Here is a 15,316-nt window from a genome sequence, read left to right as displayed (position 1 = left end):
TTGCAGGTACGATACTCAGTTCATTTATATTTTGCAAATTTATAGAAAATATTATTTTATTTAACTTATCTTTGTGACAGTAAATTTTTTATTTATCTGTTAATTTTATTTCTAAGGACACACTTTTTTATTTACATACGAATCCAGTTTCCTCTGCCTCCACTCCTCCTGCTTTGCAAACCCTCCACATACCCTACTCTATATCCATTCCACAGAAATGGTGAGGACTCTTGTGGTCATGTCAAGAATGTCTGGCATATCAGTTGAGATAGGGCTAAGTACTTCCTCCTTGTATATAGTAACTCTAATCTTTCATACCTAATTTACCTATTTTTAAAAAATAACAATTGGAATTTCAATTAGGGACCAGAATTCCCACATAATACTTGACAAACTTAAAGAGGAATTCTAATCACTCAAAAATGGAGTCAAACTTGTCTTCTTAGTAACTGCCTTTTCTTGGTAGGCTCTATTTGCTAGCAGCAAGAAGAAGAATGGCTCCTTTGAGAGATAGATTTCTGACACTATACCAATGGCAAAATACACATGGCTATTTTAAGAGGACATGCTATATCAAACACTTATGTGGGGTTTACACGCAATGGGAAGCCAAAAACTGCTCAGACTTGGGGTAAAAAAAATGGCTTTCATGTCAATACATCCATCATAAAGTTTAGCTTTTTGTGAAGCAAGCAGGGCAGAGTCAGATGCCAAAGAAGAGGGTTTAACCCTAACCAAGTTATTTACCAGTATAAAGGCTCATGAGGTCAGAAAAATGATTATTGATATTCAATAAAGAGACATTTAGGTGGATAAAAAGCTCTAAATGGGTTACAATATCTTTAAGAATTGGGAAAAAAGAGAGACATAGACAATCTTAAGAAAGAACTATATATGAGCCGGGCAGTGGTGGCACATGCCTTTAATCCCAGCACTTGGGAGGCAGAGGCAGGCGGATCTCTGTGAGTTCGAGACCAGCCTGATCTACAAGAGCTAGTTCCAGGACAGGCTCCAAAACCACAGAGAAACCCTGTCTCGAAAAACCAAAAAAAAAAAAAAAAGAAAGAAAGAAATATATACTTTTAAAATATTAAAGTCCCTAAGAAATGAATAAAATAATATAAAAGAAATTGTTACATAATTGGAAGTAACAGAGTTTCTGGATCTTATATGTGTCTATGTTTTCTAATTTTTTTGGCTGCTAATAGACTATATGAAAGTTGCTGAACTAAATCAAACAATATCTTTTAAAATGTTTCAATTTCAAAATGGGAGTCAAAGGATATGTTACTTTGAGGAAGAGGTTATGCTTTTATACATACATAAGAAGCTATGGACTTTTTCAAGATGGTATTATCAGATAATACTGATCCTACAAATTCTGACTATACACATAAAGAAATAACCATCAAAACTGCAAAATATGTAACATAGTTTTCCCACTCAAATATAAAGAAAAAATCTTTAGCTAACTTATGCACATCAGATATTCCATATATGTAATTCACGTTACCTATCAAATTTTATATATTTTCAGAACAAGGGGACAAAAACTAAAGAAAATGAATAATCCAGGTGATCAAGCATACAAAACAGCTCCAAGGATGCTAGCTTGGAGATGATCCAGTATCACAAACTACACCAGACAAGATTTAAACATAAACATTAATTTTGGCAGGAAACGAAGGATACTAGTAAAAAAAAATGATAACGAAAAATTTAAAGAACAATACCAACTTTCTCAAAATGTGTGTTACTGATATTTATTATCATTAAAGGTTGATTAGTCGCAAATTATTAATGGTAATGGCCACGAAAAGCTAAACTGGGGGATTAAATTCAAGGTTCCCAATTTGAAAAGAAAAAAAGAGGAGTATAGAAATGATAGAATAAAAGGAAAGATTATTAAATCTACTTTTAAAACAAGAAAGCAACTACTAGTCTTAATTATTTTACATTGATATGATTTTTTTTTTTTTTTTTTTTTGGTTTTTCGAGACAAGGTTTCTCTGTGGTTTTGGAGCCTGTCCTGGAACTAGCTCTTGTAGACCAGCCTGGTCTCGAACTCACAGAGATCCGCCTTCCTCTGCCTCCCGAGTGCTGAAATAAATCCAACGTTGCTTTCTTGTTTTAAAATTAGATTACAGAGAGTAAAATGGGCATTAAAAACTCTATAGGGATTTGGTTTTCTTTGTGGTGAAAACTAGCCAGTTTAGGCAAAAAAGCCACCTTTGCCTCAGTTGCTGACAATAAATATTCTGTCCAATCTGCACCAGCAGGATGCAAAAGAAAGTAACTGACAAAGTTTTGCCAATATGGTCAAATACAGTCCTTCAAAATTCCTTGCTTCTCAGAAAAGTCTGTCAGATAGTCTAGGCTCATAGGACAATGATGGGGCCCCCAATATTATAGAAGTACTTACGGTGACTCTACAATAGTCAGATGTCCCTGTTATTAGTTAAGATTTCACCCTTAAGGGTTTTGATAGAGTTGAAAAATAGTCATAATTAAAATTTTCTTAGTTATGATGAAAGATAAATTAGGTAAAAAACTTTAGATTCATAAGGGTAAGATAAATAATAGAATATATTCTCCAAATTTGTGAAATACAAATGGACTGGGTATTCTAACTATAATTCTTATTTAATAACTGTTTTTTTAAATACAGTTTTACTATATAAAATTGAAACCTATTTAATAAGATAAAAGGGGGAAAGAAACATTCCTTTCTACATTCTAATTATGTGTTACTTTTCCTGGTTAATAATAAACTGAGTGGCCAGTGGCAAGACAGGAAGTATAGGTGGGACACCCAAACTGAGAATACTGAGAGTAAGAAGGACAGTGTCAGAGGAGACACCAGAGATGTAGAGGCATTGGGATGTGTAGAAAATGAGGTAACAAGTATTGATCTGTGAGGCAGAGGGTAGATAAGAAATAAAGGACATTGAGCCTATAGTTCGTGATCCTAGAGAAGCTAAATAAGAAAGTGAATCCAGAGAAAAACATATAGTTATCCTTCTGGATATTGGAAGGAGACAAGATTGCCAGGCAAAAATTGGAAACTTGTGGGTCGGGGTGGTGTTGGGGTAGGGAAGATGGGGAGAAAAAACGGAGAAGGGGAGGATGGGGAAAGCTTGGGAGAATGGGACGGTTGAGATAAAGGAAGGGTTGATATGGGAACAGGGAAATTATATATATATATATATATATATCTTAATTTAGGGGGCCATTTTAGGGTTGGCAAGAGACTTGACTCTAGAGGTGTTCCTAGGTGTCCATGGAGATGTCCCCAGCTAGATCCTTGGGCAGCTGAGGAGAGGGAGCCTGAAATGGCTCTATTCTATAGCCATACTGATTAATATCTTGCATATCACCATAGACCCTTCATCTGGCAATGGATGAAGCTAGAGAGAAACCCACACTGGAGCACTGGACTGAGCTCCCAAGGTCCAAATGAGGAGCAGAAGGAGGGAGAATATGAGCAAGGAATTCAGGACCAGGAGGGTGCCCCCACTCACTGAGACGGTGGGGCTGATCTAATGGGAGCTCACCAAGGCCAGCTGGACTGGGACTGATGGAATATGTGATCAAACCAGACTCTCTGAACATGACGGACAAGGAGGGCTGACCTAGAAGCCAAGGACAATGACACTGGGTTTTGGTCCTACTGCATGTACTGACTTTGTGGGAGCTTAGTCTGTTTGGATCCTCACCTTCCTAGACCTGGATAAAGTGGGGAGGACCTTGGACTTCCCACAGGGCAGGGAACCCTGACTGCTGTTTGGACTGGAGATGGAGGGGGAGGGAAATGGGAGGAAGGGAGGAGGTGGAAATTTTTATTTAAAAATAAATAAATAAATGGAAAAAATTAAAAAAATTAAAACAAAAAAAAAATAAAGAAATATGAGTTAAGGTTTCAGAGTTATCTAGTACCAAGCCTGAACTATTAGCCAAGCATTTATAAATAATATCAGGCTTCTAAGTAATTATATCAGTTCAGCCATGGCAAAAGTGCAGCCATGGCACAGGTAACCTCTGTTTACCCATATAACTGCTCCTTTGATTTTCAAAATGCCCATGGGACAAAATTGCTCTACTATTTAAATAACAACAGTTAATTTGCCATGTGATAATATATTTTGCTTTCATAATGCATCACTGATGAATACAGAGATGCCACTAGCCATTGTATCTCTGCAGTTTCCACATATCTATCAAAAGCACACTATTGATTTGGGCCTTATATAATATTGCTACAAGCCACAACATTATACAGTAAATGCTCAGTCATTTCTTCACTGGTGACTTATCAAAGCCAAGGGCCTTTGTGAAGGTTTTTGAACCAAAGGGCAAGGCGTTTTGGCATTACTGCTTTGTGAATGAGTGGCTGTCTTTTGCTGTAGACTTTCACTGTAGTCAACTCCACGTCTGTTAAACATTCATCAATTAATACCCACAGTTAAGAACTGTCTCCCCCTAGCTATGTGTAAAAACAGTTTTCGACTGCCAGTTCCCTCTTTCTCTCTTCTATGTAAACAGAAAGGCCTTCCTTGCTACAAACATGCTTATAATCAGTTTTTTGGTCAATGCTTATTGTCCAGGGAAGATCATTCCATTTAAGATATTGGTAAATATCCAGGACATCGATACTATTAACCCAAGCTAATGCACTGGTTTTATTTGACAACCAGAACAACTGACAACAAATACTCCAGAATTACTAATTTAGAGACATGGGTTGCTGTAGACTTTCACTGTAGCTAATTCTCCTTCTGTTACACATTTGAGAATTAATACACACAGGTAAGAACTCTCATCCCTTAGCTATGTGTAAAAACAGCTTCCCACGGCCAGTTCCCTGTTCCTCTCTTCTAGGTAAACAGAAAGGCCTTTCTTGCTACAACCATGTTTATCATCAGTTATTTGGTCAATGCTTATGTTCTAGGGAAGAGCATTCCATTTAAAGCATTGACAAATATCAAAGTACATAGAATTACTACTAGCCCAAACTCATGCTCAGGTTTTTACTTGAAAACCATAACAGCTGATAACAGATACCCCAGAATTAGTAATTTAGAGCCATGGGTTCCTTCTTTGTTTCTACCACCTAAAGAAACCTATGCCATTAGAAGCTGCAGCATATGGTGTTTGTGATATCTGATCAAGAAGCATACCTTTTCTCTGACTTATTGTGTAGGGTGCTTGGTTACCTGGTGCTATGCATGCTGGGAGAAGAAAAAAAAAGTGGTGGAATGAAAATAAACTTTCTAGCTCTTTTTAACCTCTAAAAATATAGCATAGCACACTAATTTCCCCATCTAAAATTCACTCCTTGATGATTTCTTTACTTTCTTAATTAACTTTCTTTATTATGGGGTTCACGTGATGTGCACTAGCCACCTTTGAGCTAACAGTTATCTCTCTCTCTCTCTCTCTCTCTCTCTCTCTCTCTCTCTCTGTGTGTGTGTGTGTGTGTGTGTTTGTGTGTGTGTGTATGTGTGTGTGTGTATGAAAACCTTTATCAGATTCATTATGGGACAGAATAAATCAAGCCTTGGAACCTGCTGGGGCTGGGGAATTGCTGGTTTTAAGGATATATATGGGAACATTTGCAATGGGAAAAACTGATAGAAATAAAAATAAAGAGGAAGGAGGAGGAGGAGGAAGAGGAGAAGGGGGAGGAGGAAAAAGAAAGAAAGAAAGAAAGAAAGAAAGAAAGAAAGAAAAAGAAAGAAAGAAAAAAGATATATGGATATATGGACCCTTATCTGAGTAACCTCTTAAACCTGATATTTTTTGACCCACACCCTTTAGCTTATTGTAACACATCCAATTAAACCCTGAGAGGAAGTTCTAAAACTGAAACTTTTAGGCTCCCATGATAATATTCTCAACACTTGTTCACAGAGGATTCACATGCAAACTTACACTTTTATAGCATGGGAGCAATGGTACACACTGGATAAGGGCACTGTCTTAAGAAGCACAATCACCTGGAACTCTATGAGTGAAATTCATCAAAATACTCTTTAAGTTTCTTCAACACATAGACAAACACACACACACACACACACACACACACACACCTCACTCTAAACATAACAACTATACAAGTATTGTGTAGAGTCAATTATAAAAACTCAATAGTTCATGAGAATATTCAGGTATGTCCTAAAGACAAACAAAATGGAGGTGAGGACAATATCCAGTGAGACCTACAACAACCAAATGATGGCTTATAGAATAAACAACACATAGTTGTTAAATATTGGGTTAAAAAATAAAAAAATTAACCTTAAAAAGGTGAGGTTAGAGCTACCTATTATGGCTCATCCCTATAATATTAACACTTGAAACAGAGGGAAGAGTAGAAAAATTGAGTGTAAACTAGGCCTAGTTGTAAAAGTAAACCCAAATAAAAACATAAATATTGATTCAAAAGATGAATAAAGGGGATTCCTAAGAAGTGAAAATGATGTAAGATGGTAAATACTGGGTTGATTGATAGAGGACACAAAATATTCATGAGTACTATTGAGAAGAAAAAGGAAGAGGATTTTCAAAAGACCTGTAGGCAAAGCACTCTGCTATTGATACACATGAGGGTGTAGTTGTGAAGACACAAGAGAGTCAACCACCAACTTTCTCATGCTCCTCCTCATGGAACCGAGGAAGGTCTACCCAACATAGTGGCCATCAGCTAATAACCTGCTTTATTTTCAGGAAGAAAAATCTCAAAAAGAACACAGTTTTACATGTGGAAATTTGGGCTCATTCCAATTGGGAAAAAATCAGAAAGGATTGTTTCCTTGTTTTCCCTGACATTATATCATTATATTAATTAGAATTAATTAGATACCATGATATCTAATGCTTGAAACTGAAACAACCACCATCTTGAATTCCTTCAATAATCCTGGATTTTTTAACAGATGGAATTCAAATTCACTTTGCAGTAAATGCCCTAACCGTAATATTGTACATCCAAGCAGCTAAGATAGTATCTCAGAATATGTTGAATATATATGTGACATTTATATAGTTTCTCATGTTAATTTGGAGGTAGGCCAGATATGGGAGCAGGGAAGATATCTTAATTAATGAGCCATTTTAGGGTTGGCAAGAGACTTGGCTCTAGAGGGGTTCCCAGATGTCCATGGGGATGTCCCCAGCTAGGTCCTTCAGCAGCAGAGCAGAGGATGCCAGAACTGGCCTTGCCCCATTATCACACTGATGATTATCTCGATATAACCATAGAAGCTTCGTCTCGTGACAGATGGAGATAGAGACAGAGACCCACATTGGAGCACTGGACTGAACTCCCAAGGTCCGATTGAAGAGCAGAAGGAGGGAGAATATCAGCAAGGAAATCTGGATCACGAGGGGTTGGTCCACCCACTGAGGCATTGTACCTGATCTAATGGGAGCTCACCAAAGCCAGCAGAACTGAGACTGAACTAGCATGTGATCAAACTGGACTATCTGAATGTGGCTGACAATTAGGTCCAACGGAGAAGACAATGATAATAGCACTGGGATTTGTCTCTCGTGCATGTACCTGGTTTTTGAGATCCTAGTCTATTTAGAGGCTTATCTTCCTAGGCCTGGATGGAGAGGGGAGGGCCTTGGACTTCCCACAAGGCAGGGTACCCTGTCCTCTCTTAGGAATGGAGAGGGAGGGGGGACGATGTGTTGGGGAGCAGGAGGGAAATGGGAGGAGGGGAGGAAGTGGAAATTTTGAATGGTATTAATTATAAAGCAATAAAAAGGGGAAAAAAAGAGGGCACCAAATGACAAATGTGATTAGATGAAATTAAAGGGTCCCACACTGCAAAATAAATAATTAGTAGAGTAAAATAAAAACAATTACCACCTGAATATCACATAGGAGACTAATATTCAGAATCTATAAAACTCTCAATTCATAGAAGTTAAAAAAATCATTGAGAGGATTTTTCTCTTAAATTCTGGATTATGAGCCAAGACATTTTTCAAGCCCTGAGTGGGTATGCCAAAATAGGAAAAATTAAAGAGAGCTAATAAATAATTTGTACACATTCAACACTCGTAGTTTTCGTAGATATACAGCTTAAAGCAGTGAAGCTATTCCACTTGACATCAGTCACAACAGTCACCGTGATTAGAGAAAACCGCAGCAAAGGCTGATGAGAATGTGAACAAAGAGGAAGTCATTGAGAGTGAAAATCAGCTGATAATCTGGACTCATCCCATGAACATCAATACTGAATCTACACAAGTAAAAAATGGAACCTCAGTATGGACTGGATTTATATTGTGGGTATTTTCCGTAGTTCAGTAATAAATAGGACATGGTAGTAACTTTACGAGTTGATGAATTTAAATCCTTCATGATTGTAATCAGAACAGGTTCAGATGTATAATATGGAAAAGCCAGTCCTCAACTGCTTCAACCACTGCAAGTTCCTATGAGCCAGTGGCACATTGTGTATTTCTTGACCCACCTAATACATTGATGACTGACAGTGTTTCTCCTCAGTTGCTCCACAAATTGTTTTTATTATTACTACTGAGTTTCTAGGTGATATTTTTCTAGCCTGAAACAATGATCTCTTTCACAAGTTGCTAACACTGAAAAAGGTCAAGAAAAGGTATCAAAGTTGTCTAATATTTGGCAAAATCAACTTCTCTATTCCAGGACTCACCTAGATATGGACAAGGCAGAGTTCTGCAAGAAGAGCCAACCCCTCAGCTGCCCACACATGAACATATATACCTAACTTTCTCCTCTCCTCTTCTGACTTTCCCAGAAAAAAGTTCACCAAGGCCAGACCTGGTCAGGATCCCTCATCTCCAAATCCTGCCCATCTTGTGTCTGCAGAGAATAGAAAACTATCCTGACAATAACATTAGGCATTATTCACAATAATTAAATTTTGACTTCATGGATCCAATGAGAATGTGTCTGATTTTCATAGAACCAGAGTAAACTAACAAATGCAAATACACTAACCATTCAGAATACAATTATTATCACCTGAGGGAGTGAAAAACCACAGCTGCTTACATTACAGAATTTCACCTCATCTACAGCAAAGGACTTTTCGTTAGTATTTTTGTTTTGAGAGATTATCTCCATATTTTTCAAATGGAGCATCAAGTAAACTGATATACACAACACAGCAAAGTGTTTCATGTGAGTGAAGTATCATCTAAATTAACATCCATGTGGCCCTTATTGCTTTACCTCATCCACATACTCTTCAAATTTCTATTAAACCCATAAAAAACTAGGCAAATATGAAAGACTGATATTGCTTCGGACATGAATGGCAGTTCATTATATTTGCGGTTTTGTACCTCTCACAATAGAAAAAATAGGCTCATAGAGTAAAACAAAAGTAGTATTATTTGAAGACGCATTTAAATACAACGTCTGCTAAGCATTTTGTTCTTTCTTTGCTTTTTTGAGAAGGTACTTTGTGTACCAGCCTTAAAAGTCCTAGAACTCATTAGTAAACCTGGCTGCTCAAGAACTCACAGATTCAATTGCCTCAGAGTCCAAGTTCTGGGATGAAGGTGTGTTAAACCACACCTGGGTATCTGCTAATCAATTTTTGAAAAACAAGTGAAACTATGCTCATGAGGACTAGTGAGGATGTCTTTGTGATTACCTGTTCCTACAGTTACTTGGAATCTCAACTGCCAGTTTTCTTTCTATCACACAGAGGAACATGAAGAAGAACAGTCTATGAAGTCTTCTACGTCTATGATAAAATAGCTTCTCTAATGTGAACCTGACCTGGGGATTCTGAACAGCCTTTGTGTGCCCAAACAGGCTGTCACTCTTGTTTGTCTCTTATATGCATTCCTCCTTGATGCCCTAACTCCCTGCAGAACTGAAAAACACATTCATCTCTGGATTATATACATGATAACATGTGGGGAAAACCATGAATAGATGTTGCATTGAAAAGTAGACAAAACCTATCTCTAGCCTGAATGAAAGGAAGAACTGGGACAAAAATATACATGATGGCAGAGAGGCAAATTCTCTCTCATTACAACAAACATAATAGGCATCACAGTCATATCAAACTAGAGCTTAAACAATAACAACTTTATTTCCAATATCTTGACGATGCCTTAATCACACCAACATGGTTGTGCAAATTTCATATTTTAGCATTGAGAAGCGAGACAGTCACAACCTACTCTCTACTATATCCTGCTAGGCTCATGTCCCAAACAAAAGGTCAGGTCACCAGTAAGGATCTGAAAAGTGCCTTTGTTCTATTTTTCTTATAAAAACTCTGGCCTTGTTTCTCCCAGCACAGACTTGGGAGCAACTCCAAAGCCTCCTCCAAGATGCTGGTGGTCCTACTCACAGCAGCCTTGTTGGCTCTGAGCTCAGTTCAGAGAGCAAATGCAGGTATGAAGTAGGGTAGACATTGCTTCAGTGAAATAGAAATTGGGCAACACACTGAAATACAGGACTGGGAGAAATGTAAAACGATAAATAAGAAACTGAAGTAAAGGATTAGGAAAACATATTTGGCATTGGATCTTAGTCTTTGCTTATAGTAAAATTTAGGGAACTATTTTACAACAAAATTGAATGACTGCATTTGTGAAATAATCTTTTTCGTGGGGGATGATAGATGCACAGAATCATGATATATTTGATAGAGGGAAGCTCAGTTCTCAAGGAGTTATGAGAAGCCAATAGTAAATAATGCTAACTTTTCTGTACAGATGAGAGCAAAAACTGAAAGAAGCAAAGGTATCTAATGGATGTTTTTGGAACAAGAAAGAATATTATAAATTTGAAACTATATACAATCATCTAGAAATATCAGTGAATAATTTCTTAAATTATTTTTGAGCACGTGTGTGCATGTCGAACTGTCTGTGTATATGTGTGTGTACATGTATGAGTATGTGAGAGATAGGAGGGAGACAACACACAAACACAAACTCATGCAGAGAGAGAGAGAAAGATATACAGAAAGAGAGACAGACAGAGAGAGAGCGAGAGAGAGAACGGTTGAATATTTTTTCACATTTCAGTTAGAAGACAGCATATTGTCAGAAAAAATTGCATTTCTACAATTCCAGGAACTGAATACAAATTGTGAGAGACACACTTTTACACACTGTGATATCTTCCTGGGCCTCTTTCTCAATTTTAATGACCCACATGCAATAATCATTGTTCTTCACAAAGTATTTACAGCAATGATTATACTTACTTCATGTATGAAATAACTGTGGATATATATCATATAACAAATTAAGGTCATGAAGAAAAACATAAAGAATATGAACTAGTCAGCCTGAAATTCCAATATTAGAATGAAGAGTAACAGTAAAGGTTGCCAGAGATATGTAGAAACAAAATAGTCTTTGTTCCTGATCATAGAAACCATTCTGGAAGCAGTATCCATAGCACTTTCAAAAAATAAAATACTCCTTAGCGGATATGAAGATGTTATTGAAATTCATTTGTATTTCCAGCTGAACTATCTTGTAAATAACTTTTCACTGCTTTTGTGCTTATTTTCTAGAGATCATCAATGAAGAATCTTCTGCTCAGCTCTTAGGTAGGGCCAGATTCATCTTATATTAACCAATTAAGTGTTCTTTACTTCTGTAACTATACAGTACTATGACATTTGACAAATTTATTATTTTGTGAAGTTATCATGTGACAGCTTACCCTGAGATATATAGGAAAGCTCCCCTGCATTGTCTCTAGGACCTAGAAGAGGGCAATGAACTGGAAGAGTAGAAAGCCAGTCTTTTATGCCAGGAATATTTTGTCTCTTCCACAGATGGAAGCAATGGCTTACATATGCTGAGCATATTGAGTGTCTTCATTTAAAAATTTCCATAACAATATGGGTTGTTCAAAGAATTTTTCCAATTGATTCCTTTTAGAAGTATAAGATTCCACACTAGATAGATATGTAATTTCACAGATCTCAGGCTTTCTCATCTTTTTAAAATTTATTTTTCTCACCCAGCTTTGCACCGAAAGCAAAGTAAAACACACAAAATCACTGCAGGAAAACGGTATGGAACATCTTTTAGTCTCTTTCCTATACTTCTTTTTGTTCTCCACAGAATTATAGTACCCAAAACAACATGGTACATTTAAGAATAGAGCGTTGTTTTCACATTATACTACATTGCCTAATTCTAACTAATATCATTAAAAAAATCCTTTCAATTGTATCACTTCTGTCTGGGAATTGTAATGAAAATAAAATCACCTTTTATGTTCAAATTTAAGAAGAAATATTTGTCTGAAGAGTTGAGCCATTAGAAAGTTTTTATGATAAATATATAAAAATACATTTCAAAAAGAATCAGGCTCATAAATTTAGGAAGGGTAATCTAACAGAAAGAGAAAAGTAAGCTTCTTTGACATGGATCTATGTCCCTGCAGAGGAAGAGCAAAAAAGTCCGGGCAAAGGTCAACAGCACCAGAAAGATGAGGAAGGTGAAGAACCTGGAGATGATGAGGATGATGGTGAAGAAGAAAAACCACCACAGAAACCACCACATCATCCTCGCCCTCCTAAACCTGGAAAACCACATGGCCCACCCCAGGAGGGAGATCAGGAGAAACCCCGCCCTCCTAAACCTGAAAAACCAGAAGGCCCACCTGAGGAAGGAGGAGAGGGGAAACCTCGCCCTCCTAAACCTGAAAAACCAGAAAAACCAGAAGGCCCACCTGCGGAGGATGGTGAAGAAGAGGCAAGTAACCTCTAGAAATTTTCTGCATAAATTAAAGGTTCATCAGCACAACAAAATAAATAGGACACTTTATCATTAAAACAAAGATGTGATATTCCCTCTGCTTGCAGTGAATACCATGGGTTAATAGGAAGCTTCTTTGGGCCTATAGATAGGGCAGAGTAGAGCTAGGCAGCAACACTAAACTGAATGCTGGCAGAAAGAAGGCAGAGTCAGTGACAAGCCATGGAGTTGCCAGAGGAGAAAGGCACAAGCCCCAGCTAGAACATTGCTGGTAGGTCACGACCTCGGGGTGATGAGCAACTTTATGTAGATGGGTTAGTTTAGGTTATAAGAGGTATCTAGCATTGCACTTAAATGGTTGGCCAAGCAGTCATTTAAATAATATGGTTTCTGTGTGCTTATTTTGGGGCTGAACACTAGGGAACAAATGAATAGCCTCCTGCCAACAGCACAGTCCTAAAATCTAGAGATCACCACCGACTTCCAAAAGGCAAAGATATTTTATACATCGAAAACATGAAAGTTCTCTATACCTTGATTTCTGTGACAAACGTTATTTAAAGTCACTCTCCATCAAACGTCTTAACACTAACCCAGTTAGATATCCAAAAAACTAATAGATATCTCAGAAAATATTTGTATTTTAGGCTAGATCTTTCTCTCCCTGACATCATTTATCTGTTTATTTATTGCAGGCGGAGTAGAAAGCATTTACCTTTAATGTCATTTCAATGGAGCAATGATGTTGTAAGAGAACCTTCAACACTCCAATAAAAATTTAGCAGGAAATTATTCTTTGTTGTTTTCTTAGTCTTAGTATGTATGAGTGAAATCTGGGGACTGTGGCCAAACTTATGGCAATTATAGACCTCTTTTTTCATTTTCATTAGAAAAGGTCCTACATTTGCCATTTATGAATCAGTCTACTATCATTCCAGAGACCCCCCTTTTTTTTTCTTCCCTGAAGTTCTGCCCACAATTTTGCTGTATTTCCCGGATATTTCTGATTTAACAGGAGACTTCACATAAGACGTGATTTTCAGTATTAAAATATATAAAGAGATAAAGCTACATAAACATGCTCTTAGTTTGTCATGTGTGTTGTCTGACCAGAGCCCTATACAATAGCTGCCTAGGAAAACCTGCAAAAGAGTTCTTTGTTTCTTTTCTCACAGGTAACACTCTCTGTTCACTATTTACCTGTTAGGAAGTTGATATTTTGCAGCAGGTGTTCTTTTGGGCACTCAAGTGTCAACCAACTCACATTCTTCCTTAACTTGACAGTCCTATAAGTATACAATGGTTTCTTAGGGGCCAGATATTCATGATTTTCATCTCCCTAGAATTTTTATAAATATGTACCTGGTCCTAACTGGCATATGAAAAATTTTTAAATATTTTATGTATATCTTAGAGCAATCTTTCCATCTTAATTTTTTAGGGTTTGTAAATATTCATTCATTGATTCTTAAATTTTGTTGAATTTTAACTAGAAAGGTAAATACAAAATGTTTAGATGTTCCAAAAGTTGAGGAATTATTAAACCTTCCAAATAGTTGAACCTTAAATTTTAGACTCTAAATTTGCTATTTTTAAATGTTCTATGCAAATTTTTTATTATTTTATCTAGATCATATTCTTCTTTTCCTTCTTTCACATTTTTTTTTATGAAAATAGAGTCATGCTCATGGAAGTAGCACAGTGGGAGATTCATAGAAATGACATTGTTGTGTTGTTCTGAAATTTTGACACTTAAACTACTGTTAGCATAATTAATTGGATGGGCATGAATCTAATATGGAAAAGAACAGTATAGATGATATACAATGAGAGGGTAAAATTTATAGTATAGACACATGCTAACCACATTTATCTACAATATTGACAAAGCTGCATGTCATACTGAAACTGTGAATTTTCATGACTGTCGGTAGTCTAAATAATTTATCAAACAGCCTTCTGTCCCAGAAGAGTCCTCTGCTTACTAATTAACAGGATTTGTATGTCTAAACCAACATTATCAACAATCCTAATAGCTATAATATCTCCTTTTATAAGAAGAGAGGATAGTCTCTTTACAGATGTTCCATGAAACTCTAGAATCTATAACACTAAGCTGAAAGCCATAGTTAATAGTTGGATACATGAGAGAGGTTAAAAAAAACATCAAAAACTCCAATAATATATGACAATTTGTGAATAAAATATCATAATTTACTCAATAAGTAAAATATTTTTATTAGGCAAATAGTTTTCAGGCATTTACTGCAATTACATTATTCTGAGGGAAAAAAGCTAAAAAGACTAAATTCATGGAAAAAATATATTTCTTATATTTTTGTCTTTAATGTCTTATCATCATTATTTATTTCAAGCCTTCTATCTCATATTTAATAAAACTTTGACAATTTCACACATATATGCATTGATTTATTCATTACTGAGTCTCCTCACAATTTCCCCCAAACTCCCCACATAGTCAAAATCTTTTCTTCATGTCTAATCTTCATATCTATATCCATATCCGTATTTATATCTGTCCAACTATAAAGCCTGCTGGAATATTGCT

At 36.5% G+C, this 15,316-nt stretch overlaps 1 protein-coding gene across 1 annotated transcript; it reads left to right on the top strand.

Annotated features, from left to right (window-relative positions):
* Positions 1–10,303: 10,303 nt before the first annotated feature.
* LOC121441187 (acidic proline-rich protein PRP33-like) lies at positions 10,304–13,536 on the top strand. Its single transcript, XM_041642325.1, has 4 exons — positions 10,304–10,414; positions 11,550–11,585; positions 12,434–12,744; positions 13,443–13,536. Exons 1-4 carry the CDS (start codon positions 10,351–10,353, stop codon positions 13,449–13,451), a joined length of 420 nt encoding a protein of 139 aa, XP_041498259.1. The 5' UTR covers positions 10,304–10,350; the 3' UTR covers positions 13,452–13,536.
* Positions 13,537–15,316: the final 1,780 nt, after the last annotated feature.

This window comes from Microtus oregoni, unplaced genomic scaffold (assembly GCF_018167655.1).
Source record: "Microtus oregoni isolate MIOR12 unplaced genomic scaffold, Mior012 000002F_ref0000024, whole genome shotgun sequence".
NCBI classification, from domain to species: domain Eukaryota; kingdom Metazoa; phylum Chordata; class Mammalia; order Rodentia; family Cricetidae; genus Microtus; species Microtus oregoni.
The sequence above is the reverse complement of the archived record's forward strand: the minus strand, read 5'-3'. Positions and strand labels throughout refer to the sequence as shown.